We start from the raw sequence: 24,488 nt of genomic DNA, 5'->3' as shown, positions 1-24,488 counted from the left end.
TTTTTGCCTACAATTGCAGGAAACAGAACATATGTTTTGCTCTTGCTGTTCCAGCAGCAAGCACAACTGAGTGCTGTTATCACATTGTCCCTCCATTCCCAAATGAGAAACAACCCAAGACCCAACAGTTGTTTCACATCCCTCATTGACACATGGCAGCCTGGCTCCAGCATCACTGCTGGGACCCTCTGTCCCAAGTGCAGGCACAGCACTTCCCCACCCCAGGCACATTCCAGGGAAAGCAGCAGCAATCCGTTTCCTGAATAAATCACCTCTCCATCCCAAAAGTGAAAGGACAGATAGCATCTTTCCCAAGAAGGTAACAGTCAGAATGGATTTGTTTTCAAGATTCTGATGCAGGACTCTATTTTTACAAAGGTTTGGTCTCTCTGTCTACCAGTTGTAGGTCAAATTTACATCAACCTCTGCAAGCCCATGAATGGGCATAATTTACTGCTGACAGGGATCAGCTCCATGGCAATCAGCACAAAGAAGTCTGGCATACTGGATGCCTTTTGCTCTGGATTCTTCCTGCTCACTTCTGAGCTCCTACTGAGGTTTCTTACCCTTTGTAGTCTCTAATGTGCCCCATTCTCTCAAGCCTTTTACTCAGCTGCCATGGTACTTAGCAGAGCACTTAATAATTTATTTCCACAAAACTTTGGAGTCTGATTATCTTTGAGATCTCTATTATTTAGTCAAGCATAGCAAAAATTGACTAGTTAACCAAACTAATCCAGGGACCATGGAAAAAAGGGGGGAAAAGGAACCACAGATGGATAAACAAGTAATCCAAGCATGACCACTCATGCCTTATTTCCTGGTAAATGAGATTAAAAGTTCGAGAGAAGGTTTCACTCCAACTTTTGCTTTATATATTGCCACATTTCAGTCCAAGGCCCACTGATGTCTTGGAAAGTCTTCTAAGAGCTTTCAGCGGGAATCAAGCCCTAAGCCTTTCTCCCCTTGTGCACATTTAAAGGTTTCTCTTAAGATGTCAGCCTTGTCTCACAAGTGTGATGGGTTCCAGTGACCTGAACCATGGTCCTGATTGACTTACCAGCTGAACTTTAAACTCATGAGTAATTCCTTTTGTACTAGTGGGACTTCTTGTGGTCCAGAAGGAAAAACGTCTAAGTGGCTTGGTAAATCAAGATCTAAGCCAAGTTCTCTGAAAAGGCCAATTGAAAAAGCATGGACACAAAAGTCGCTTAAAATATTTATGCAATCTCTCCTTAGAAATGTCAGGAAATATTATTCTAGGATACTGTGACGTATCATGAGGACAGGGAATTTAAGATATGAAAGCACAATTCAACATGAAGAAAGCTCATTTATGTGCCAAGTTACTTTTTAGAGAACCTTTTTTCTATTCAATTTCAATCAACTTGACTGAGCAGAGATCTAAAACATACTAGACCAGAAGAGATAAGCCAGGACCTGCTCTGTTTCTGAGGCATCTTGAATTACATCTGTTCACAATGTTATTCTTCCTGTCTAATTCATGGGTTTTATTTCAAAATCCATGAGCTAACTGATCACTGATATGCGCAGTTAACTTTACAAAGGTGCAGCTAAAAATATAAAACTGAAAGACACTGTTCAGATTTCTGTATACATAATTGCAACATATGCAACAATGCAGAAGTGCCCAATGCATATAACACTGAATCATCAGAGCATTTAAATGTTGAGCTGTACTTCCAGATTTTTATGGTAGTTAATCCTCTAATTTTAATTTTTCTATATAAAATAATATATATATAGAAAATGTGTGTGTTTCTTATCCCTAGCATGGCAATTAAGAAAACTACTACCCAAAAACATTTTGGAAGAAATAAAATATGGATTTTTAGGGTTTGAGCAGTTCACTTGTTTCAATAAAAGATATTTTCAGTGCAAGATTCCATTATTCACATACCTGTTTTTGATGTGGTAATATATTGCAAGAGCTACACTGTAAAGAAAAATACAGAGTTAATATCTCAGGACTGTCATATATATATGTTTCTGTCATATTACATATAAATTTAAAACCTAGCACAAAGCATGATGAACAGTATATGGTCAACAGCCTATATTCTTTTGTTCACTCTTGGATACCAGGAAAACTGCTATAAACAGACAATTTTATAATATTTGTTTTGCACACTCCATGCTTTTTACTAGTAATTAAGTACTTTACAATTTTGAAACGTGATATTTCACATATCACGTTGCACATACTTTCCATTTAATGCCCTACTCCACTAAACTCAACAGTTTAACTCCTACTGACTTCCAAGGTTGAAGACAAAGCACCACAGGCATTGGACATTCTCTTCAGTTTTGCTAATGCTGCCAGGTTAACATGAAATGTTTTAATCACCATTGGCTTACAATTGTGTATTTAAATCCAGTAGCTTGTGTCTGGCTTTACGTAGCTGCTCAAACAGCAGACTCAAATACCATGCTCCTACAGTTTTATGGCATCAAGTTACTTATTTTAACTCAGGAAAGACGACTCCCAGAATAACTTATTGCATTATGCATTTCCCCTACTCTCAACCACACACCAAAGCACCCCCGTTCATCTTTTGCACACAGACAAAAAATGTCCCTCTATTCACAGAAAGTTAAGATTTTGATTACATACACAACTAACTGATCTCATTCACATTTGAGGTAGAAGAAAATTAAAGCATGGATTCTTATGGTTAGCCTACAGTTTCCAACTCAAAACTCATGCTTTATTCACAATACATTTTTATTGAAGGATGAAGCTAAGCCAGCATTCTCCCTACTTATTGCAGCAGCATAAAACCAATCTAAGCTAAATGGGAATGAGGATGGAGGAGGGAATTCACTCTTTCTCTTTGCAGACAATTTGTTTCGTCAGTGATTCGCTGTAAGATGCTTATGTCTTATACTGATGCAAAATCCCCCTCTTTTCTTTTCCCTAAAAGACCTTTTAAGAGTCAATTGGTTTCTCTCTAATTCTGTTCCAGAATTTTTACATGAAAACTGAGATACTGAATGTTAGGAAAACAATATGTTAGAGCTAAAACATTAGCAGAATTTTAAATTATTTCAGGTTTGGTTGGGGCTTTTTTTTTGAACCGCCATATAGTAGAAAATATCTTTCTCAGTTGAAAGTAAATATATTTTACTAAATTTGTATGAGCTTTTACCTGGTTGCATGAGAAGTTTTTAATCATAAATGTTTTTTAAATTTGACTTTTTTCTATAGATATATATTTAAGGAATCAAGAGATACTGTGTACCATGGACATTTAAAGGCCACAGTCATTACTGAACACAAGAAAAACCCACATTTATGAATGAATTTGATTTAACTGAAAGCTATTCACAAAATGAATTAGTCCTAAAATTTAATTTTAAATTATGCCCCTAGGAACACACCTGAAACTCCAGTTCACTTTATGAAAGCAGATGCAAGAATCTACATACACAGCTCTGTTTGGTGCCCATTTGGTTGCCTTTGTAACAAAATGTCAAATTAAGTTTAGAAAATATTTACTCTTTAGAAATCTGTATCAGAATCTGAAAGTCTCTCAGGGCTGTAACAGAATACCTCACCCAAGTTTCATTCTACCTTTCATACACTAGTTCAGCTGGCACTAAGTGTGCAGCAATGATGCTAACGATGCAGCTTTCCATCGCCCTACCCCAGCCACCCCTCCTGCTGCAGATGCTGCAGTGGATACAGTAATATTTTAAACACATCAGTGCATACCATGACACAGAAGAGATAAATGAGCTGAGTAAAATGCCTCCCTCTTAGAGTTACCTATGTGCAATTGTCATTTTCCTGCAGACTGCAAGGTGTGGGGAAAGAAATGAAGTTATACTACAAAAGCAATAATCCTACTATCTCCTCACCCTTCAACTTGTTAAATGTGCAGCCAGACAGAAGATGCAGAGACTTTGTGTGCCAGAGTCCAGCTTCTCACCCTCTGTAGTCCCTTTTCAAGCCCTCTGACCCTTGGCAGCTTCCAACCCCTCCCAGGCTGGCAGCCTGGCCTTAGCCCTGCATGACTCCCACTTGATCCCAGCACCGGCTCTTCCAGCTCTTCTGCTCCCCACAGCTCTGCCCACCGCCATGCACCCGAGTGAGTCTCTCCCAAACACACCCCACCACCAGCTCATCCTTCTGTGTCCTCCTTCACAAGGCTGCTGCCAGCCACTGTGACCCCCCTGAAAATGCTTCTTGGCTGCTGCAGCTGAACCCATCTCTTCTTCCCATGAGCAGCGGCAGTTCTGATGCAAAAGGGGACCCAAAACTCACCCAAAAGGCTGCACACTCTGCATACAAAGGATTTTAGAGTAGAAGAGTATGAGATTCAAGGAGGAAAAAAACCTAAACACCTCAGAAATGAAAACTGTTTTTCAAGTGTTAATCAGAACTATTTTTAAGTTACTAGTGACAGAAACCTGAAGAAAAGCAAGACTATATTCCAGGCAGAAAGAGCTGACAAGGACTCAGGCACCAATTTAACTACAAAACCTTTCTCCTCTCCCCTCTTTTTCCTTTAACAGAAAAATTAAGGACTGTCTTAGTGACCAACATTACAAACTCCTTTGCATGTATTAGACTGAATAGATTTGTCTCTCATGTAAACATCTCTGCATCAGAGATGCTAACTTAATAAATTTTTGCAATTGCATACACTAAGGTAACCAGCCTACGGACAACTCAAGAGAGGCTATCACCACCATTAACAAAGAGTATAAAATGCCTGAGCATTTGGTCTCTATTTTCCCCTTACTGTACAAAATGTAAAGAACAATACTCCACAAATACCAATTTCCTTTCTCTCCAAAAGTAAAAAGGCACCAGTGAAACTTGAAGTGCACATCTGAGACATCACCCAGTAACTCTGGAGCATGACTGATTAAATAAATTTATTACTTCAAAAACTAAAACCTTTGAAGCTTGCTTAGTAATGGTTCAGAAATGTGTATACATAAATACACACATAAAATGTAAGTTCTAGCAAAAATACATAAATTGTAAAACCCACCATTTGATGGTATACTTGAGGTTTGGTTGACTGACTGTGCTGTCATCCAGGAAAATAGTGGAGCAGGAACTGTACTTCCTTCTCAACTGCCCAGGAGGATGCTATGAAAAACATGCAAAAGAACAATGGCAATTATGTAATACCAAAGCATTTTTTGGGGGAAATGTAAGAATTTTAAAAAGACAAATTTCTGTCTCTCATAATGACGCACACAGTAATGTGAGCACATTTTGAAGCAGTTCAGAAAGTTCAGAAATAATTAACAGTGCAAAAGTCACAACAATCCCTGCCTGAGATTTGCTAATGCTTTCAAATCCCAAATGCCCTGCGTCCCTCCTTTCCCAAAACCATGCAAAAATTTTTCTGCAGGCTTACTCAAATACATACATACACTTGGAATGCAAAGATGAACAAGACCTATATTTCTGCCCTCATTCCAAAAGAGTAAATGGAAGAGTAAAAAAGAAATTGTGTTAGCAAAGAAGATTGGTTTACCAACAGATATAAAACCATGCTTGCAGAAAAAAAAAACATTTAAAACCCTCAAAAGAGCTCCTAAGAGAATGAAGTAGGGGAAAGAGGTCTTTCCAGCAGAACTACTAAATTAATAAGGAGAATTCCAAAACAGTAATTCATCAATAATAGATTGTTATCAGAAAGGAAGAAAACTGATCAAAGGACAGAAGAAACGTATATAAGCAAATCTTAAAAAGTCTCTTAAGAGAAAAGGTTTTCAATATATTTCAATCATTTTTCTGCACTACCATAGAAAAACATTGGAAAACTCAGCCAAAAAAACTGTCATTTGACAACACTACTTATTTCTGAACATTTTTTGCTGGGAGGGCTTCTCCTTCAGCCATTTAGAGTAGCCAGCAGTCCACCAGTTTAGAGAGAACAGTTTCACCACATCACCTAATAGCTATCACAGTGCTTAATCCTCTTTGATTTTATCTTTGCTTATTCCATCTACACTAGCAAATAACTTGACCAAGAACCTCTGTCAGGAAAGTTAAGACCAGTCAAATTACACATTTAACTCACAACAGAATAGGTTTAAAATTCACATTGACATGGAAATTTTGTCTTACAATTAATGTTGTTTCCAGTGTTTCAGTGGAGAGACCAGTGTCAATGCCATCAGCGGAATTTACAGGTATTTACCAGCTCAGGGCAACTGAGTATCCTGTGACTCCTAGCTCAGTACATCTTGCCCTACCCAATTTCCAAAACAGCCATAATTACCAATGCCAGCACTCATCAGCTCAGTAATGCTCCACTTTCCACAGGCAGCTGACTTCTTAACAGCACTCATTACACAGACAGACAGACAGACTCCTGGCAAAATCTACACACATCTAAGTCATCTGTCTGTATTTCCCAGCTATGAGTGAGAAAACACACAAAGTCTTCTGTTAATTGAAAAAAAACCCCCCAACATTATCTGAAGCTGTCACAGTTGTAGGAACATTATGTTCAAATTATCTGAAAGCTTACCAACAAATTCTATCAAGGTCCTTCACTTGACCAATAAAATTGTTGGCTGAACTGCTTTTCTTGGAAGTGAAAAGGTTTACTGAGAAAATGAAAAATACACCTTTTCAAAAATCCTCCAGGACTTTGGAAAGGTACTTTGGAAGCCGACAATACATCTACCTTCCAGGCTATTGTATGTTAAGCAAGGCAACAAAGAGAAAAATCAGATGCGTTGTGAATATTAATGCCATAAAATTTATTATCTAGCATTGATGCATCCACAGAGAATTACTAGGGGAGTGGTGATCCATAGCTCGTATTCTACCACAGTTTAGTTTAAATATCTGCATTAGTCTGTTGAGTACCTTCTCTAGGCATGATAAAGGAAAAGCAACTTAAAAACAGCAAAAATGAGACTCTAGTGGCTGGGGAAAAAATGGGAGATATGCAGACATCTCAGCGTTGTTATTAAAAAAAAAACAACACATGGAAAGTTTTCTTTCTGCATGGGAAGTGTCAACATGTTTTAAAGGTTTAGATAAAATTTAAGATAAATATACTGGATTCATTCAAGGGAAGCACAATTAAAAAACAGAAAACAACTCTGTAGCAACACCACTATCAGATTTAAATATTCTTATGTAAACAGCACTCTAACATTCGACACACATCAAAAATAAGAGCAACACACCTTATTTCTGAAACTACCACATCACAGAACTCTTCTTGGATTTTCAGCCCACATCACACTTCATTAGGCTTGGAGCTTTTCACATTTCAGGAAAATACGTGGTGTCTCGTGCCTCACTTTCTGTTCACAACAACTTGGCAGGAAGGAGCACCTCTCCCAGTCAGAAGAATGGTGCCAAGTATAAACCTACACCCTCAGGTAAATACTCACACACCTGTGCCATGTGAACAAGTGACCTGTTGGGAGATCAACGTTCCCAGCTTCTACTCTGATGTTCAACTGCAGCCATATGATGCAGCAGGTAACAGATTTTTTGCCTTTTCCAAATTGCTGGAAAAGGCCCTCACTTTCATATTTTATCTTGACTAAGCTGGGAGGCAGCTGACGTCCCACAGTTCAGTCAAACAGACTTTTATGAGCCCCCATAAAATGAAGCACAGGAACCTTCTCTATCCTAGCAAAGGACAAAAGAGGTTTCTGAGCATCAGCTCAGTATTCAGCACTGTCCAAAAGACAAACTCCCTTCTGTGTCCATTTCAATGGGGTAAGTCTGTGACCAAAATTGTACAGGAGCTTAATGCCTTTGTATTTCAAATCCATCACAGCTGACCACAAAAATTCTCCCATTTAGACAATTCAAAGAGGCTCTAATTAAGAAAAATCAGAAGAGCTGAGAATGACTATAGAGCTTTTGGAGAAATTAGCCAAATCCTCTAATGAGCTCCTTCTAAGGTTCTATCCCACCATAAGCCTGACGTGGGGAAAAGGATAGACTGGTACAGCTCCTTTTGTAAATCTTCATATACAAATACGAGCATAGGACACATGAGGAGCCTTGACAAGCTCTGCTATTGCAAATATTTACAAACTCAAAGCACCTCACTGACATGAAGTGGGATTCACTTTACATGTATTTTGAGTAGCCACAGTACTATTTCTGTACCCAAGCTGAGATTCCGCAGATGCCACGCCTCTCAACTTCAGCAAGACTTCCAGCTTCATCTCACATAAAATTCCCAAAGGGCAAACCAAGGAAAATATGGCAGGTAAAAACTACTTGGAAAATTATAATCTGGTTACCCAGGGATCACTTTCAGATTGGAAGGCTGAAGTAAGGGACATTCCACAGAGGTCTGGTCTACTCCATATAAAATACTGAGCAATAACTTTGATCACAGTTTCAAGGTATTTTTTATTGAATTTGCAGCTGACATTAACTTGCAGAGGACATGTTTCTAAAAAAAAAAAAAAAAAGGAATATATCAATAGAATTTGTAGTTACTATGTATGCAACAGGGTAGAGCACCCACCCACTCTGCTCAGCTGGAATTTTATGTTCAGCTTTGGACACTGTATTTCAAGAAAGATTAATTTATTTCAGAGACTCTGGAGGATAGAGAAGTAATATCAATCAGAGATTTGAAAACCCTGATTTACAAGGAAAAGCTGGCAGGCTGGAAAGGTTTTCTCCAGGAACAAAGCAAAAATAATGGCCTTAAGTCATGTTGAATTGAGTTCCAAAGAAGAGGACGCTGTTCTCCATGACCATTGTGGATGGGATAAGAAGGAGCAGGCTTACATTAAACTATGGAAAATTAAGATTGGACATGAAAGTGAGAGAAGTCGATGGCAAAAAAATCTCAAGCCACCACCTTTTTCTAATAGCAGCTATAGCTTAAGTGACTTGAGCAGTGATAGAATCTCCATCACTGAAAGTTGTAAAGAAGAGGTAAAACAAACATATGCCAGGAATAGCTTAGATGCAGGCTTCTGCTCCTAGACAAGAAACCAGACTGAACAAGCTCTTGAGATGAATTCTGGACCAGTTTTCTATCATTTGGTGATTTCTTTTGGTGGAGAGTATTTGTAACTCTTCACAAGCAGTTGCTATTTTTCTCATTTCAACCAAAGACATTCACTAAGAAATGCTGACATTATAAATCGCAATAAACACGAAATAGGTGTTTTGTGGAATTTCTTTTGTAACAGGAAAAGATGTAGAACAGAAAACTCTGCTTTTTAACTTGCTAAGTTTTTGAATGTGTTACAGAAAAAGCCCTGAGAGATCAAGGTTCAATGTATTTCCAATAATGCAGGCGTTCCTAGCTCTTGAGACTAGTTTTTTTTCCCCTTGCACAGCTAGTACTAAGCAAATATCACTGCTTTATTTTTCTTCCAGCTTCGTCCTGACACTTTCCAATTTTCCAAATCCTGTGTGTTTTAAGATGTTTGAAGAACAGGTTTTTACCTGAAGTTCACATAAAAACATATTATCAGAAATCTAATGGCCTCGTTTGCCGTCAAAATTACACAAACACAGCAGAACTGCTTCTAGGTACCTGCTTTGAAAGGAATTACAATGAATTCCTAACTTTTTACAATGAGATTATACTAAAGAGTTAGTTTATCTCAGGAAGCATCACTTAGAAAGTACATCTAAATTTGTGGGGAAAGAGGAAATCTTGCTATTTCTTTTGTTAAAGTAGGCACTTCAGAGGGGTTTTGTGTAGTAACATCTAACAGAGGGGGCATACTGCCCAAAACCAACACTCAGAATTGACCAGAAGGGCCAGCTCTGGCCTCTTTAGCAGCACTAGTGTGGCTCTCCGCCCCGATAATCAGCAGGATTTGCTCCTTTGGGCACAACACTCCCCTAATGAAGCTATACAGCTTTTGTACCAGTGCTGGCCCTCAGCCAGTCAGCTTCCAGTTTGCCAAAGCAGCTACAGTCTTTTTCAGTGCCCTTTTACACTTGTCCATGAAAAGACAATTCGGAGCTTCTGTACTAAATAATGATAATAGTGTCTCTTCTTCCCATGAACCAGGTGTAAGTCAGTGCATGATTTTAAAAGGTACTATTAAATAATATTTTCCCCCATGGAAAAACTGAGGCTTGCTTTCAGCTGTCTGTGCAGACATGCCCATCAGCTTCCAGGCACTAGAGGCTGGCCAAGATGCTAAAAGGCAGAACTGGCATGTAAAAGTGCACATGAAGCCAAATTACAACAGCAAGCAAAACTACCAGGGCTGCTTCTGACTTGGAAAAGGGAGGTTCCTCTCTTGAGGATCTTCTATTGCTTCAGGACATGAATTAGTTCTGACAACACAACTCACAGAAAAAACATGATTTTACAGGTCAACAAAGTGCTTCCAAAATCAAGCAAGCCATGCAACACAATTCCCTGCATGGCTCTGCAAATCTCTGCACTTACTTTCATCTTGCATAATGGGAATACAGAAAAATTGTCTACCTTTGGTGTAGATATATTTGCTGAAACAAAAGTAATAGGAAACTGTACTACTGAATGCTCATCTTCCTCTGCCAACAACTACAATTAAAAAAAAATCCAGTCCAACCACTCTTAAGTAATACCCCTTGTTCCTCATGATTCAACTTTGTCCTCAGTTAATTTCACCCATGTTTGATAATGTCCAAAACTAGTCTAGCTTAGACTAGATCTGCCCTTGCAATGCTTTTGCTCTTAAAGCTTGTCCTTACTCATGTCAACTATAGAAAATTACGTCAGCAAACCACTGAGCTCCTGAGGGGCTCAGCAACCATTGGTAAACTCCTCTGCAGCACATGCAGGCCCAATTTAACCACTGAAAAAGCACCCTGTTTTACAAACATGAAATATTAGATATTTCTTTGAAAGCTAAAATCAGCTCAAAGGCTTATATTTACCAAGCGTGAAATTGCTACTGTTGTGCAATTTCACCAGAGGGACTTTATTGCATTCCCAGCAAAGTTATTACATAGCCCCTTGTAAAAGAACTCTCCTGCATGTTCTCATTCTAACTCAAAAGTTAGCTTTTGTTTCTCCCCATAAAAAAGTTTATCACTTCATATAACTTAGTGCCTTGAGGCTGACAGGAGAGGTAAAATTCTTCACCCTAGAGGACAGGAGAAGAAACTAGGGACTGAAAGACTTTAGAGAAACACATTTCAATTAGTAAGTTTAGGTAAGCCATTAAAGAAAACCTGTTAATTTTAACTTACTAGATGCCTGGAAAGAATCAGGCCCCCTCTACACCTGCTTCTTTGTGAACTTGCAATGGAGAGGAGCAAAGACCATGTTAAGCAATCTCTAGGAGAACTTCAAGAACACCTGAGAAGCCTCTAATCTATTTTCCAGTTTATCTTGTTCTTCTCTTCGAGTGAGGAATGCCAATTAAAATATCTTAAGGAATTTGGACAGCAATTATAAGCCTTTACAATAGCCAGCCTCGGGCAGTCCCCTTGAAAACAACATTTCATATTTTATGTTGTGCTTTGCTTTCACAGATTAAACTTTTCATAGTCTGCTTTTCAGACTTTGTTCCCATTTCAGCATTTATCTTATTTACTCGTTAACCACTAGTTGAAAGTGTTTGATTATCAGTCACATGTCCAGTAGTTTTACAACAGGGAAGCAGAACAGCTTCTTCATTCATCTGACAAGAAAATTTGGGGCTTACATAGGAGTAAGTGCCATACATCATTCCAAGCATGCAAAAAGGCTCAAAGAAATTGCTCCTGCCACACCTTGTATGGCAAAAGACCCCTCTGTTCTCTGCATGTCCCCAGTACTATGTCTGGGGTGGAGCTTGCCCTGATGCAAGTCACCAGGGTCACTTACAAGGACCAGGATTATGACATGAGTGTTGCCCAGTAACTTTTCCCCAGGATGATGAAAAATAATTCTGGTCTATATATAGATGTCAACTTTTCTACTTGGAATGACAAAAGCAGTATTAGTCTGCTGGAATTTGAACATCCAGTTGCCAGGTAGCAGAGAGTGGAAGTCATGACCAGATCCCTAAAAAAAGACATTGATGAAAGGATGCTGTTGCTACACAGCTGGCAGACAGTCTCCAGAATAAAAAATACATGAAAATGAGACATTACTTCCTTTTATTTTCTTTTCCTTTTCCTACCCTTTCTCTTCCGTCAGAAATATTCCAATATGCAAAAAATATCCCTGATTCTTAAGGGGTATTACATAAGCAGAGATTCATTTCAAGAATGTATCTTGCCTTGAAGAGATTACTTGGGCTAACAGAGCATTTTCTCCTTGTGTGAAAGGGAAAATTTCTAGAAAAACTTGAAGGAGAAAACAACCTTTTTTCTCCCCCCACCCTGCTCCTTTGCACTACAAAAAACCCAGTAAAAAGAAATACCTACTGCAACAACAATAAAAGATTCACTCTTTCTCCACCACCTCCTCTAAAAACACAAAACGTGTCTGTCTTCCTGTTTGCTTTCCTTGTACAGGCAGAGATACTGATGCAATCTCTCTTCTCTGAGAAAGGGAACGCCTCTATCTCAGGCTGCATCTTCATCCCTCTCAGCAGCTTGACTAAGCAGATTAAAAAACATGTGCACACCAAGGCAGCATGAAAGTCATAACAAAAACCAGTGATTGCCAGTGCAACAGGAAAGGGAAGCAGAGTCTGCTGCAACTGCTTAGAAATTAAAACAGGCAGGAAAGAAAGCAAACAGGTCAGGTACATTGTAGGTAGGGAACTTCCAGCACCATTCCCAACCTGTCATCTGTCTCCTTGGGCTCCGTGGGAAGACTGAGAGATGACAGCTCCTCCATAGCACTCTGTCACTCCCTCCTTTCATTCTTTCTCCACCCCAAAAAAAGAACAGCTGCTGGCTTCTTCCATCACACCTACTGACAAGGTGAATCTGAAACATGGCAACTGTCAGCCCTTAACAAAGTGTAACAAATCAAAGCAGGAACCCACTATTTGTGTTTGGGGATCAAAGGAAACTATTCAGCCAAATAAAATATTCTTCAAACAAAAGCAAGTGAGAAAGGAAAGGAACAGTGGTGTGGTCATGCTAAGAAAGTACATTTTTAAATGAGGAACAGTCAATATTACTTTTTTTTATAAGTAATATTTCAAAACTGCATTTGTATAAACTACTATTCTCATCTGTTACTACACAGAATTTGGTAAGCAGTTAAAAAAAAAAGTACAACTTTTTTTGACACTTCTCTTTCTAACCAGCCCCCCCATATCACTTGGGAGAAATTCAACTCTGGCTGCAAAATAACCAGTTAAGCAGATACTACACAAAAAGATAAAAATATTTTGTTGCTCATCTTGGTTATTTATCACAAAAGGAGCATAGGCATCAAGAACAACAACAAAAAGATGACATCATGGAAAAACCACAGAAGAAAAAAGCACTGCATTATGGTGAGGAGTTCTTTTAAAAGAAAGACAAAAGAACACTACAAAATTTATGTTCTCTGGCATGTTTCCTCCAGAGCAGACGTGGGGACCCAGCACTTCACATCAACAGAGGAACAGACGAGTAGCAATAGCTCCTGTTAGCACACACTGAGAAACAGTGGAAAAGAGCTGATTAGTCAATAGGGTATATCATAAACCCATGTACCACGTAAATAAGACCCATCATTTGTCACATACAACTGTTAAATCTAAGTAATTCCTTAAATTTCTTCCAACAAGGTGGTCTAGGAAAACCATGATGGTTCCCTGCAGTCTGAAAACCTAAACACAGTTCCAGTTATAAGCCACAGCTACCCCTTCGAAAATGATCACCAGTTTGTGCACCAGCTTTAGCACACTGAAGATTTAGGAGGTGCTGAATGAATACTCACAGGTGTGCTGAAGAAACAAATTACCGGGACATGCCTGAAAATACAGTTTATCTATGAGTATTGTCTAAAAAAACTTAACTGACTTGTAAAGACAGAGAGAAAGCCATGGTAAGGACTCCAGCTTCATAAAGGTTCATTTTTAGCTTTGTAATTCAGAAGTACTTTATAAGTACAAAGAAGTCAGACTTAAGGTAGCAGTAAATCACTGAGGAAGTTTACAGTACTGCAACCTCAGCCAATACTTTGAATGGCACTTGGGGGGAAAAAACAAAACAGAAATTAAGAAGAGGTACAGCACTTAGCACATCAACTGCATATGCTGCTATACTGAGCTCCCAACAACACAACTCTTCAGTGCTATGATCACCCTTCCCTTTTCTGCAACATGTCCAGCCTAACCTAAGAACATTTTATACCAAGGTTTGCAATAGTGTGCTTCCAGCAGCATCCGAATAGTCATCTTTGTTAATCTGCTCGAGGAAACTCAGTCTGCCTAACCCAGAAAACAATTTTTACATATGAAATGGTTGGTACTGAGCACACATTATTAGATTTACAGGAACCCAGGGCACTGGCTTTCCAAGTAATTTTATAACAAGACAATTGCTCTGCAAACTACCCTCACATGCACTATAAACAATGGGAATGTTTTGCAGGGGAATAGAAGATGAGTGATCATTTCTTCTGTATCATACACTTTTTTTTTTGGTAGAAATAAATGTGCATTTTAATATCTACCAAGAATCAGTCCATATATTCTTTTCCACGGGCCTCGTTGTCTGACACATGTGTTGCAAGAATCCCCACTGCAACAGATGAGGACCAAGAACATCTGCTAGCCTAGAGAGGGCAACTTTAAGGGCTTTGTAAGCCTCACACTATCTCGTGACTTCTCAGAATCTTAACTCTTGGGAAACTGAAAATCTCACCTTGCTTTGGAAGCCATTCAGTAGTTTCAGAAATACTCAACACCAACCAGTTCTATCAACAAATGAAGCAGTCCTGCCCTCTCACCCCACACAGCAGGTCATTCCTGCCCTTGTGGCTCCCTCCCTTTCTGCAGGTGTGAGCCCTGGACTGAATCACAATTAGGAGCCCCATTTTAGCTTTCAGCTGAATCCACCTGCATTTGTGCCCCAATCCAGTTTATCTGGAGCTAGACAAATGTTCACCCCAGCACAAAGAGATGAAGAGGGTATAAACCAGATCTGTTTGTTTCAGCAGCTGTAGTGTCTTAAAAATGAAATGACAGCTTATATTTCCAGATAGAGAAAAACTTGAGAACTTCTCCCCATTCACCTTGAAGGCAAATAGTATTTGGTAGACAATTAGTTCTTTCCCTTTTCAATTTCACAGAGACATGACTCCAAATATTTCAGCACAAGGCTTCACATACTTGGAACCACACTGGTTCCAGGTGCTTCAGCAGTACAAACAATGCTAACTGAGGCAAAGAGCCTGGTCCTGTATCCAAAGCAGGCTACAGGGTATTTGCCCTCAGCTTCACTGAGAATTTGGTTCAAACAGAAGGGAACTGAACTGAAAAATGCCCAGGGTACATAAGCATATCAAACCTCCATCTTCACACTCAGCATGTACCACATGTGAATCCACAGTTACACTGCATCAACACTGGTCAGGCACTTCAGAACAACTGTGCACGTATCAAATGCTGTAGAGCTCCCTGCCAGTGCAAACTTGCATACAAATGTAATCTACAGTTTCAAGAGTTTCTGTAGTAATTTTAAAGATCATACCAGTGTGTGCAGCTCTTTTTCCCAGATACCAGTTGCCTACGTACACGGATTGTGAGCATGATACTGTCTTCAACAGATTCGTTCCACTAACTCAATAGTCAAGGCCTATACTTCAGGATCCTGATGCAGAACAGACATGTGGAGCATCAGCACCCTCTCAGCAATGTGGAAATCATGTGTGATAACTCTCATTTACTGTATAATATAGACAACAAGGAGAAAGCTGCATAGCGAGGCATTTTCACTTACGTGGTTTATATAGAGACTCTTGCGTTTTTCTCTCACTGCAAAAACACAAAATATGATAGAAATATTACATGACTATTTTTCCCGATTAAGCTTCTTATATACCATTTATAATAAAAAGAACAGGAGACTATCTATGTGCAACATTATAATTCCTTTTGCACTAACCAAGTATATTTATATAGCAAACACAGAAGGAACATATATCTGTATGCATAAAGGCATTTATGCTCACTAGTGTGGTGATGGGCTAAAGTTCTCATCCATTTGGGTACTTCAGCAGGCACTGGTCTGCATGGGCAAGCTAATATGCAGTAAGCTGCAGTCCAAGGTAGCAGTGGCTTGGCCATTCTTCCCCAGTTCTCTGTGTGGGTACTCCTAAGCCACTGGTGCCTTCATGCAAGGTACCTTGCTGCAAAGTGGCCTACACTACTTTGCAGGTATGAAAGCACCTAAAGAGCTACACCACGGACTTAGCAAATTGTCATCATAGCTTACTGTGCACTAACTCCCACAGAGGAGCCTTGAAACCGTATGGATTACACCACTGCCTTCTGTAAGACACAAGCCTGAAACTATTACTTGTGTTGGATGTAACAATGAAAATGTATTTCTTTGGTGAGTATGGACCAGTCACCACAAGCACCACAATTAGCCAAAATAGTCAGAAAGTAAATAGCAACAACAAGGGAGATAGATGTATAAAGTCTTAATTGTCAGGCAAATGCTTATTACAGCTGATTAAATATACTCTTATTTCATTTTTTTAAAGCACTTCCCCAATTAACTCACCCCATAGAGAGCCTGCGGAGCTCTGTTCCAGTGAAAATACCACAGCATTTAGGATACAAGTCTGGAGGCAACTAACACATAAATCAAACTGCAGGATTAAAATAATAATGGTTTCATGCTGTAGGTGATTAAATGCACTTTGGTGCACCATGATTTGAAAGCTATGGCAACCCAATGCACTTAGCAAAATAAGAGAGTTCACAATGGTGGGATAGCCTGTTCATTCCCTGTTGGATGAGAAGCCGTTATTTGTGATTTATTATAAGCAAGCAATCTCACATAAACAAGGCTGTATGTGTGAATACTGTGAAATAATTGTGTTTAATGCAGACATAAAATGAAAATTAAAAAATAAGAAAAAACTTTGAAAAATCCTTACATAATTTTCCTCCCAGGGAGCAGAAAGGAGAATCACACATGACAGATGTTAGCCATGTCACTTAGAATATGCTCAGATCCACAATTACGGACATTGTATAAGAAACAGAATTAAACAGGAACAGCAGAAAAATTCTGATGATCTAGTAAATTGTTAAACTGCTTGAAATCCTGCTAAAACACTGCACTACACTTAAGTTCCACACACTGCATTTAGCACCAGCAAAACACATAACATGTTTCTACAGAGAAACAACAAAATTATGGTAGATACTTCTGAGAACAGCCAAAGTATTTGTCTAGAATCACATATTGTAACGTACAGGCAATAAACAATCACGATAAGCTGTGTGCAAGCCTAATATAGTACATAACTCAAAGTTAACTCCTATTAACTGTCAAATTTTGAACACAGTTAAGTATTTTATATAATTACATTTATATAATTATATAAAATATAAGTATATAATTGTTTAATCACAATTATACCGCATTCGAAGTTCTTCAAATCCTACAAAGACAGCCTGCACATATACTCCAAATTCCATTTTAATGACCTTTATTCCCCTTAGTTTTTTTCTTCTGTATTTTCCCTTGTATCCGTTATTCAATTCCCCATGAAGGTACAACCCTCTATTTCCCAAAGTACAAATATTACTCACAGCTCAATCCCATTTGCTATTTCCAGTCTCCAGAAGAATATGTTAACATATTTATACATCCCTCCCTTTTGCCTGCTCCAAGCACTTCTTGTGCACAGCTTTGCAAGCACCAGGCTGACCTCCTTTCCCTATGTCTCCATATAACAGAAATTCATTTAGCCTGGACTCTCAGGTAAGACACTACAGGAAGGCAGCCGCTTCTTTCTGTGCTTCTGGCTCACTCTGCCATAGTGTAAGGCTCAACTCTCTCCAAAACACATGCCAGTGGAGAATTGGGCAGAGCAGAAACCCACTCTGTCACAACCACTCTCTTTTGTAATCACAACCCCCCCTTTAAACAAGGGGAAGCCAATTATTGCACAAGGCAAAATGACTGTAAAGAGGTAATTCCATCACTTGGCTTCAGTCAGTTTAAAAATGCTTTGCTGCTCATATGGTCTGCAGCAGGCCAGACCATCATGTTAGAATTAACTAGCATTTTGCAGCATAAACTCCTAACTGCAACTCCAGGATTTTGGGTTTCAGGCATGAGGTTTTGATGACGTGAAGCTGAACAGATTTGGAGTAAGTTTAAACAATTAAACTTCTACTTTTTTTAAACAATTTAAAACTTCAAAGTTGTAATGGAACTCTTCACATGGAGCCTGAGATGCGCCAAATTGTCTTAGTTTTCCTCATTCTAAGGCCAACGACCTGTTCCTATTGCTGCAGGCACTTTCGACTGTTATTACTGAGCTTCTGCAATAGGAGGAAAGTATCCTGAAATTAAAAGAGACTGAGGAAATACACACACCCAGAGGCACCTGTGTGTATATGTACATATATATGCATTTTTCATTGAGCTGTAATAAAAACTTTCACTGTGCAGTTTCTATAGACTTATTTTCATGTTAGCCATATCAGGATTGAAGACAAAATCCTTGAGGATTACAACTATAAGAACATCTTGCGTTTTGGAAGTTGGAGTTACCAGCCATTATTGGCAACTCATCTATTTTTCTTTTAGCTGAGAAGACTGGTCCTAGCTAACATTTAAGAGTAAAACCAGCTTACTCCACTTCTATACACATATATAAACACAATTTCAAAATCTTATTTGTCTGAAGCTCATTGTTGCACTGATACTGCAAAATTTAGCCCATACATTGAATGTGTAAAGCCAAATCTAAGTTAGGAGAGAGGCACAGCTGGAAAGCACCAACAGGAAACACCATTACCAGCACCCTGGAGGAGCAAACATTGCCTTCTTGCTACCATAAAGGAAAGGCAGTTACATTGTTGGGAGTGCTGTTCGGAAACCCTGGGTTAATCACGGCCACACACTAAATAGCACGTGGGTTTCCAATCACCCACAGCTCACTGGCCAAGCTCACCAAATGAGGGAGATCTTGCATAAAGCACTCACAGAAGTTAAAAACGTAACAGGTAATACTCTGTACTAGCTCCCTAAATAGGAAGAATTCCACACAACCTAGAAAATTCCCAAAAGAGATGGGAACATTTAGAAAAGCTTCTCCAGTTAGGAATCAAATTAATATTTATTGTGACTTTAACTTTTCTACAGATTTATTGAATGTTCAGGTAATTAAGGATTCATTCAGACTACTGATGAATTACATGCTTAGCATGGCATCCAGGCTTCACAGAACAAAGACAATTAAAGACCACATAATAAACGGAGATGCCTCATCCTGTCTCATTGCATTTGTTGCTCTCTGCTCACATGCTAATCATAAGAAGGTCAAGCACAGCTCCTATGCCAGGAGAATACTATAAGACTATCAGTGAGGCTCAAAGAGCACAGAGTTACTAGAAAGCCAAAGATGGAACTGCCTGAAGGTAACACTGCCAAGTCACTCTAGCACCTAGTGATGGACTTGGCCACTTCCCACTGTAAAACCATGAGATGTATGCTCACAGCCAGAGCCAGATCCTGGATGAAACCCTGAATCCTGATGCCACTGGACTTTCTGTGTATTGTGTAATGTGTATTTTCAATGTCCACAGGTCTTATCTACAGAAGTATTCTCACTTACAGTCAACAGGAAGGTTTACCAGCCCAATACTATTAAAGTAATGGAGCAATTATTTGCCCAAGTTAGGTGTTTTCAAAATAGCCAGCTCAGCTCTCCTCTTCTACATCGTCTGAAGAAGTCTTGAGGGTCCCCTAGATTCCACAGCAACCTGTCAGATTACAACCCTACATGCCCTAAAAAATCCCTCTATTTTCCCTTTAACAAGCACTTTATAGCATTTTGGTTAGGCAACATCCTTGAACAGTGTGGTAACTCCTACAGCTCACTTGGTTCAACAAGGGGCCCAAAGTACAGCCAAGCAAAACGCTTAGTACTGGGAGCTGTCCCACCAGAACATGATGGTTCTTGGCAATAGATCAGTAGATAAATGTTTGCAGAATCTTTTTATTTTTGTACAAACAAAATAGCCTTTGTATTTTTTCCAGTGTACCAAGGACAGCTGAACAGATCTTACACTCCCATTGGTAACATTTCTATAATGTTTCACTAAATCCATTGTTCTTACTCAAAAATATGTTCTTCACATTACTTAAACTAGAACAAAGCTTCATAGATCAACTCTAGCATGGGTATAAACATTTTTATAAAATGCTTAAAATTAACTCCATACTGCAATAAATTAACTGCTATTATTACAAGTAAGAATAATCATCCGGTCTGGTCAAAATTTTAGTTGTTGGACTTGGGTCTATTTTGTCCTTTCTTTCAACAGGCTGTAACAAGAAACAAGTAGCATCCATACGGGATTAGACAGTTTCAACACACTGCAAAACCATTATAAAATAGACATCAATCTTTATAATACAACTATAGAAATATTATCATATTCATTTTACAGACTACCAAACCAGGTTAGTATGGTAAATCACATCCAAACCCATGTAATGAGGCATTGACAGAACCAGGGCTGAATTCAGAAGGACAATCTCAAGGTCAAAGGAGGTACTCACATAAGCAACTCTTCAATTAGGGCCTAAATGTATATCCTCTTTGTTCTAGTCATGCTCAAAAACTAGCAAAAAATACACAGTAAGTGAAAACTACATTATTTTTCAAGTGATGTGTTTGACACTGCAATTTACTATGTAAATCAAAAGCAGCATTTATAGGCAGCAGAAAGGAGGACAAAGAATTCATATTGAACAGTCAGAATTACAATGCAGGAACTGCTTTGAAGGTCCTGCTAGAAAATAATGTGTTTTGCATCCATTATTCATTTATTTCTAAACCAACATGTCATACATGTCCAACAGGGAACAAAAGAGCCACAGTAAATGGCTTCTATTCTACTAACTCTGTCAGGAGACTTGTTTAACCAGTGTTAATTTTAGAGATCATTTTGTCTATGTATAAAGAAAACCAACGTAACTCCAGACAAACATGATTATATCAAATCCATAACGAGAGGAGAAGAGGAGAGAATGTTTGGGTAGGATGGGAGTTATTTTGTTAAGAAAATCTAGTACTGAACTCATTTACAGTATCATCTATATCAGAAAAACCCTGGAAATGTCTTCTTAGCTAATATAAACTGGCATTTTCTAAAAGAATACTTTCTACACATCTTTCAGAAGCCTAATGATCAGAGTTTAAAAAAATTAAGAAACAATTAGACAAAAAATTATGGATTTAGAAAAAAATATTTAAAAAATATTATTATATTAAGCTTCATCCATATTTGTACTACTGGTCATACAAGACAATTAGCTAAAGGTGTGACTATTTAAAACTCTAACATGATGCCTCTAAATGCCTCTTTTTGGGGAAGAGGGGGAAATTACATATTAAAGGACTATCACATGCATTCAACAAAGGGTTTAGAGATAACTACTGTAATAAATTCAGTAACCTACCATCTGTTTGTGATTTACTGAGAAATATCGTACTGGCCCGTGGATGATCTGATGGGTTGAATTCCATGTTCAAATCTGGAAAGAAAGAACAGCACAAAAAATATTTATGATTATTCAATGGCAGACACAGATTTTCTCATTCTTTTTAATAACACCAAGTTTACATACTTAAGCAGCTACTGTAAAACAAAATCCATCTTGAGGCTCACTTTTTTATCCTTCCTTGCACAAGTGGTTCTTTTTGGCATGCAAATCATTTGCATCAACACAGCTTTGGGATTAGACTTCAGTTCTAAGGGCTGCTTTTGGATTAAAACAGATAAAGCAGCTTGAGAAGTTGGTACACAAGAAGTCAGGAATTTCCCATTTACCATCACTTTCTTCCCACCATGCCCCAAAGCCACAGCTTGGCACAGGAACACAGCTTGTTATATGTAATTATTGAATAATTAAGTATTACAAACAAATACACAACCCTCTACAGATAGACAGGTTTCCAAGATTAGGCATGATTTTAAAAAAAGTAGTTATTGCAACTGAATGTAAACAAGTAAAATCTAGGCTAGAGTGTTTTATACGGTCAAGATAAAAAAAACTTGGAACCTTCACAGATTAACATTCTCTTTGCTGTGACAACTTGAAAAAAAGAAGCAAAAAAACCCCACAACTAAAAAAAAAAAAAACAAAAAACCACCCAACCAGTCCTAAAAGATATTCACCAGTTACAAATTCAAATTGATCGTACATCATACAAACTTCTATGAATTTATTTGTTCCCAAATTCCATTCCACTACAATCTGCTAAAGCTTACATGCCTGTATCCACTGGAAAACATGCTACTAAAATAGTACATCATTTTTTAGCATTTCCTTGCTCTCCAAGTGTGGCTTTCTGAACCTTAGTTCTCTTACATTCTTTCTATCTCCAAATGCACACTCCCTTGCATTTGATGCAGGCATTTATGTGAGACTGCATATGAGCACTGATATGTTTATCTTCTGTGATTATCCCAGCCTTTCTAAAATTCTCTTATTCCCCTTTCACATCCTTGCGAAAGCTCAGTAAAACTGGAAATTAAGCCCAAGGTCTTAGGAAAAGAAAACAAAGCCTTTTTGTCCCAGGGTCAAGTTCTTCTGCCTACAGCTTTGCCTGTTCCTTCAGCATCCATGCCCATACTCTGCTGTCCTTTCCCTTTTATTTAATAATTTACTAGGTCTTCCACTTCCCTGTGTTTTATTCCTCGCAACACACCTCTTTACAAATGTACTTCCTATTTGTATTTTGCCCTTTTATGCTCTCTTGGATTCTTTTTCACCTCCCTGCATTCTGTAGTCCATGACAAGAGCAGCCTGACATGCTGCTGGAAACCTGGGCACAACTTCTGGAAAAAACTTAATCTTCTCTCTACAAGAAAGAACCCAGAAATGCAGAGGTGCAACTCCTCAGTTGCAAATGGTCTTATTATTATCCTTATCATCAATGCCACAAAGGACAGTGAATCTAGGGATTTCAAGGGAAAACTATTTTGATCCTCCCAGAAATCACAGACAAGTTCAGAGCTAGGACTTCTGACTTCAAAGGCCTATAAACTAGAATGTTTTCATGTTCCTTTATGCATCTTATTTAGACATACAGAAGAAAAAAATAATCACCCATTGAGACAGTGCTGGTAAAGACTGTTTTCGATTTCAGGATGGCTTTTCTATTAAGCCAAATTCAAGCTCTTCGTTATGTGAAGAGTAATCAGCACTTAAAAATGCAAAATACATTATCTATTATCCACCTCTTTTGTCTTTTATCACATAGCACAATACATCACCAGAAAAAACAGAGGTGCTTTTTCTTTTTTAAACCACTACAGGTATTTTTTCTGCAAATACTTTAAAGTACAGCAGTACAAATTCAGTCAATAAAATAGGATCACAAATATGAAACTGAATCCAGCTTGCAAAATACAGTAAACCAGAAGAGCACTTCTTTCTTTTCTAGAAAATTATCTGCTTGAGGAATAATAACAACCTGGTACAGGTTCACAGTTTGTTTGCAGGGCTGAAAAGAAAGGAAAACCAACTACCAAAACATCTTAGTCAAGTCGCATCTCCCGAAGATTCCTGTGCTGCAAGGTGCTATTTTCCAAAAGCAGTAAACCAACAGAGGACTTAAAAGTCTTTCTGAAAAATATCATGAACTACCAAAAAGCACTGCCTCTAAGATAAACTGTTATTCTTCTGACAGGAGCTGAAAGAAGGCCAGCAAAACCCCATCTCAGCAGCTGCAGAAGACAGTCCAGGGATTTTTAATTATCTTGGCAGAGCCAGCAGCCTACAGCCAGGGAGCAACTGTGGCTCCTTCCCACCACTGAACCCTACAGAGCAGCACACGTCCTCCTCTCTCCACATCCCTTCTCTCACATCCTCCCCAGCAACAGGAACGACCAAACACATCCATCTGTCTTTCTCAAACTGCCTGCACAAAACTCAGAGGAGGAGAACATGGGTATGGGGAAAGGTAAAGGCTGTTTTACCCGGCACATGGTGGCCAGAAGGGGACAGGTGCTGCTGAGAGGGGCTGGCTCCCCCTGCCCCTTTGAGGAACAGCACAGGTCTTACAGGCAGAAGCAAGCACTGTGTGGTGTGCACCTGCAACTCAGCCACTCCCAGCTCGTCCAGGGAAAAGTGTTAGCAAATCCAAGCAATCCCACAGGCCACTTGTGGCACCGCATTACTCCAGGCCACCACTGCTGGCACACTGGAATATTAGAATGCATGAAGTTTCACAACATGTAAGATTTTAGTCTCTGGTGGTTCTTAGATGTCTTAATTCATCATACAACTTAAAAACAAATGTCTTTTTGAATATGGCAACAGATTTGTCACTAGAAACTGTTGGGGTCCCTCCCCTGCCGTGTAGCCCTGGGAGAGGGGCCCTGAGGGCACAGACACGGGGTTTCCC

The 24,488-nt window shown here is 38.9% G+C and overlaps 1 protein-coding gene across 4 annotated transcripts in view; it reads right to left on the bottom strand.

The window, feature by feature from the left end:
* Positions 1 to 21,613, bottom strand: part of CCNY (cyclin Y) — a 47,102-nt gene extending 25,489 nt beyond the window's left edge. The window contains exons 1-5 of one of the 4 annotated variants that reach the window (XM_017741530.1): positions 21,536 to 21,610; positions 16,986 to 16,997; positions 15,818 to 15,852; positions 5,025 to 5,125; positions 1,922 to 1,957 (exon numbers count right to left, since the gene is read on the bottom strand). In XM_017741530.1, coding sequence (XP_017597019.1) covers positions 1,922 to 1,957; positions 5,025 to 5,125; positions 15,818 to 15,852; positions 16,986 to 16,997; positions 21,536 to 21,602 — 251 coding nt within the window. In that variant the 5' untranslated portion in view covers positions 21,603 to 21,610. Of the gene's footprint in view, positions 1 to 1,921; positions 1,958 to 5,024; positions 5,126 to 15,817; positions 15,853 to 16,985; positions 16,998 to 21,535 lie in introns of all 4 variants that reach the window. The other 3 variants (XM_017741531.1, XM_008639295.2, XM_017741532.1) reach the window with 3 other exon arrangements.
* Between the last annotated feature and the right edge of the window lie 2,875 nt (positions 21,614 to 24,488).

The sequence above is a fragment of the Corvus brachyrhynchos genome, unplaced genomic scaffold (genome assembly GCF_000691975.1).
Source record: "Corvus brachyrhynchos isolate BGI_N302 unplaced genomic scaffold, ASM69197v1 scaffold167, whole genome shotgun sequence".
NCBI lineage: Eukaryota > Metazoa > Chordata > Aves > Passeriformes > Corvidae > Corvus > Corvus brachyrhynchos.
The sequence above is the reverse complement of the archived record's forward strand: the minus strand, read 5'-3'. Positions and strand labels throughout refer to the sequence as shown.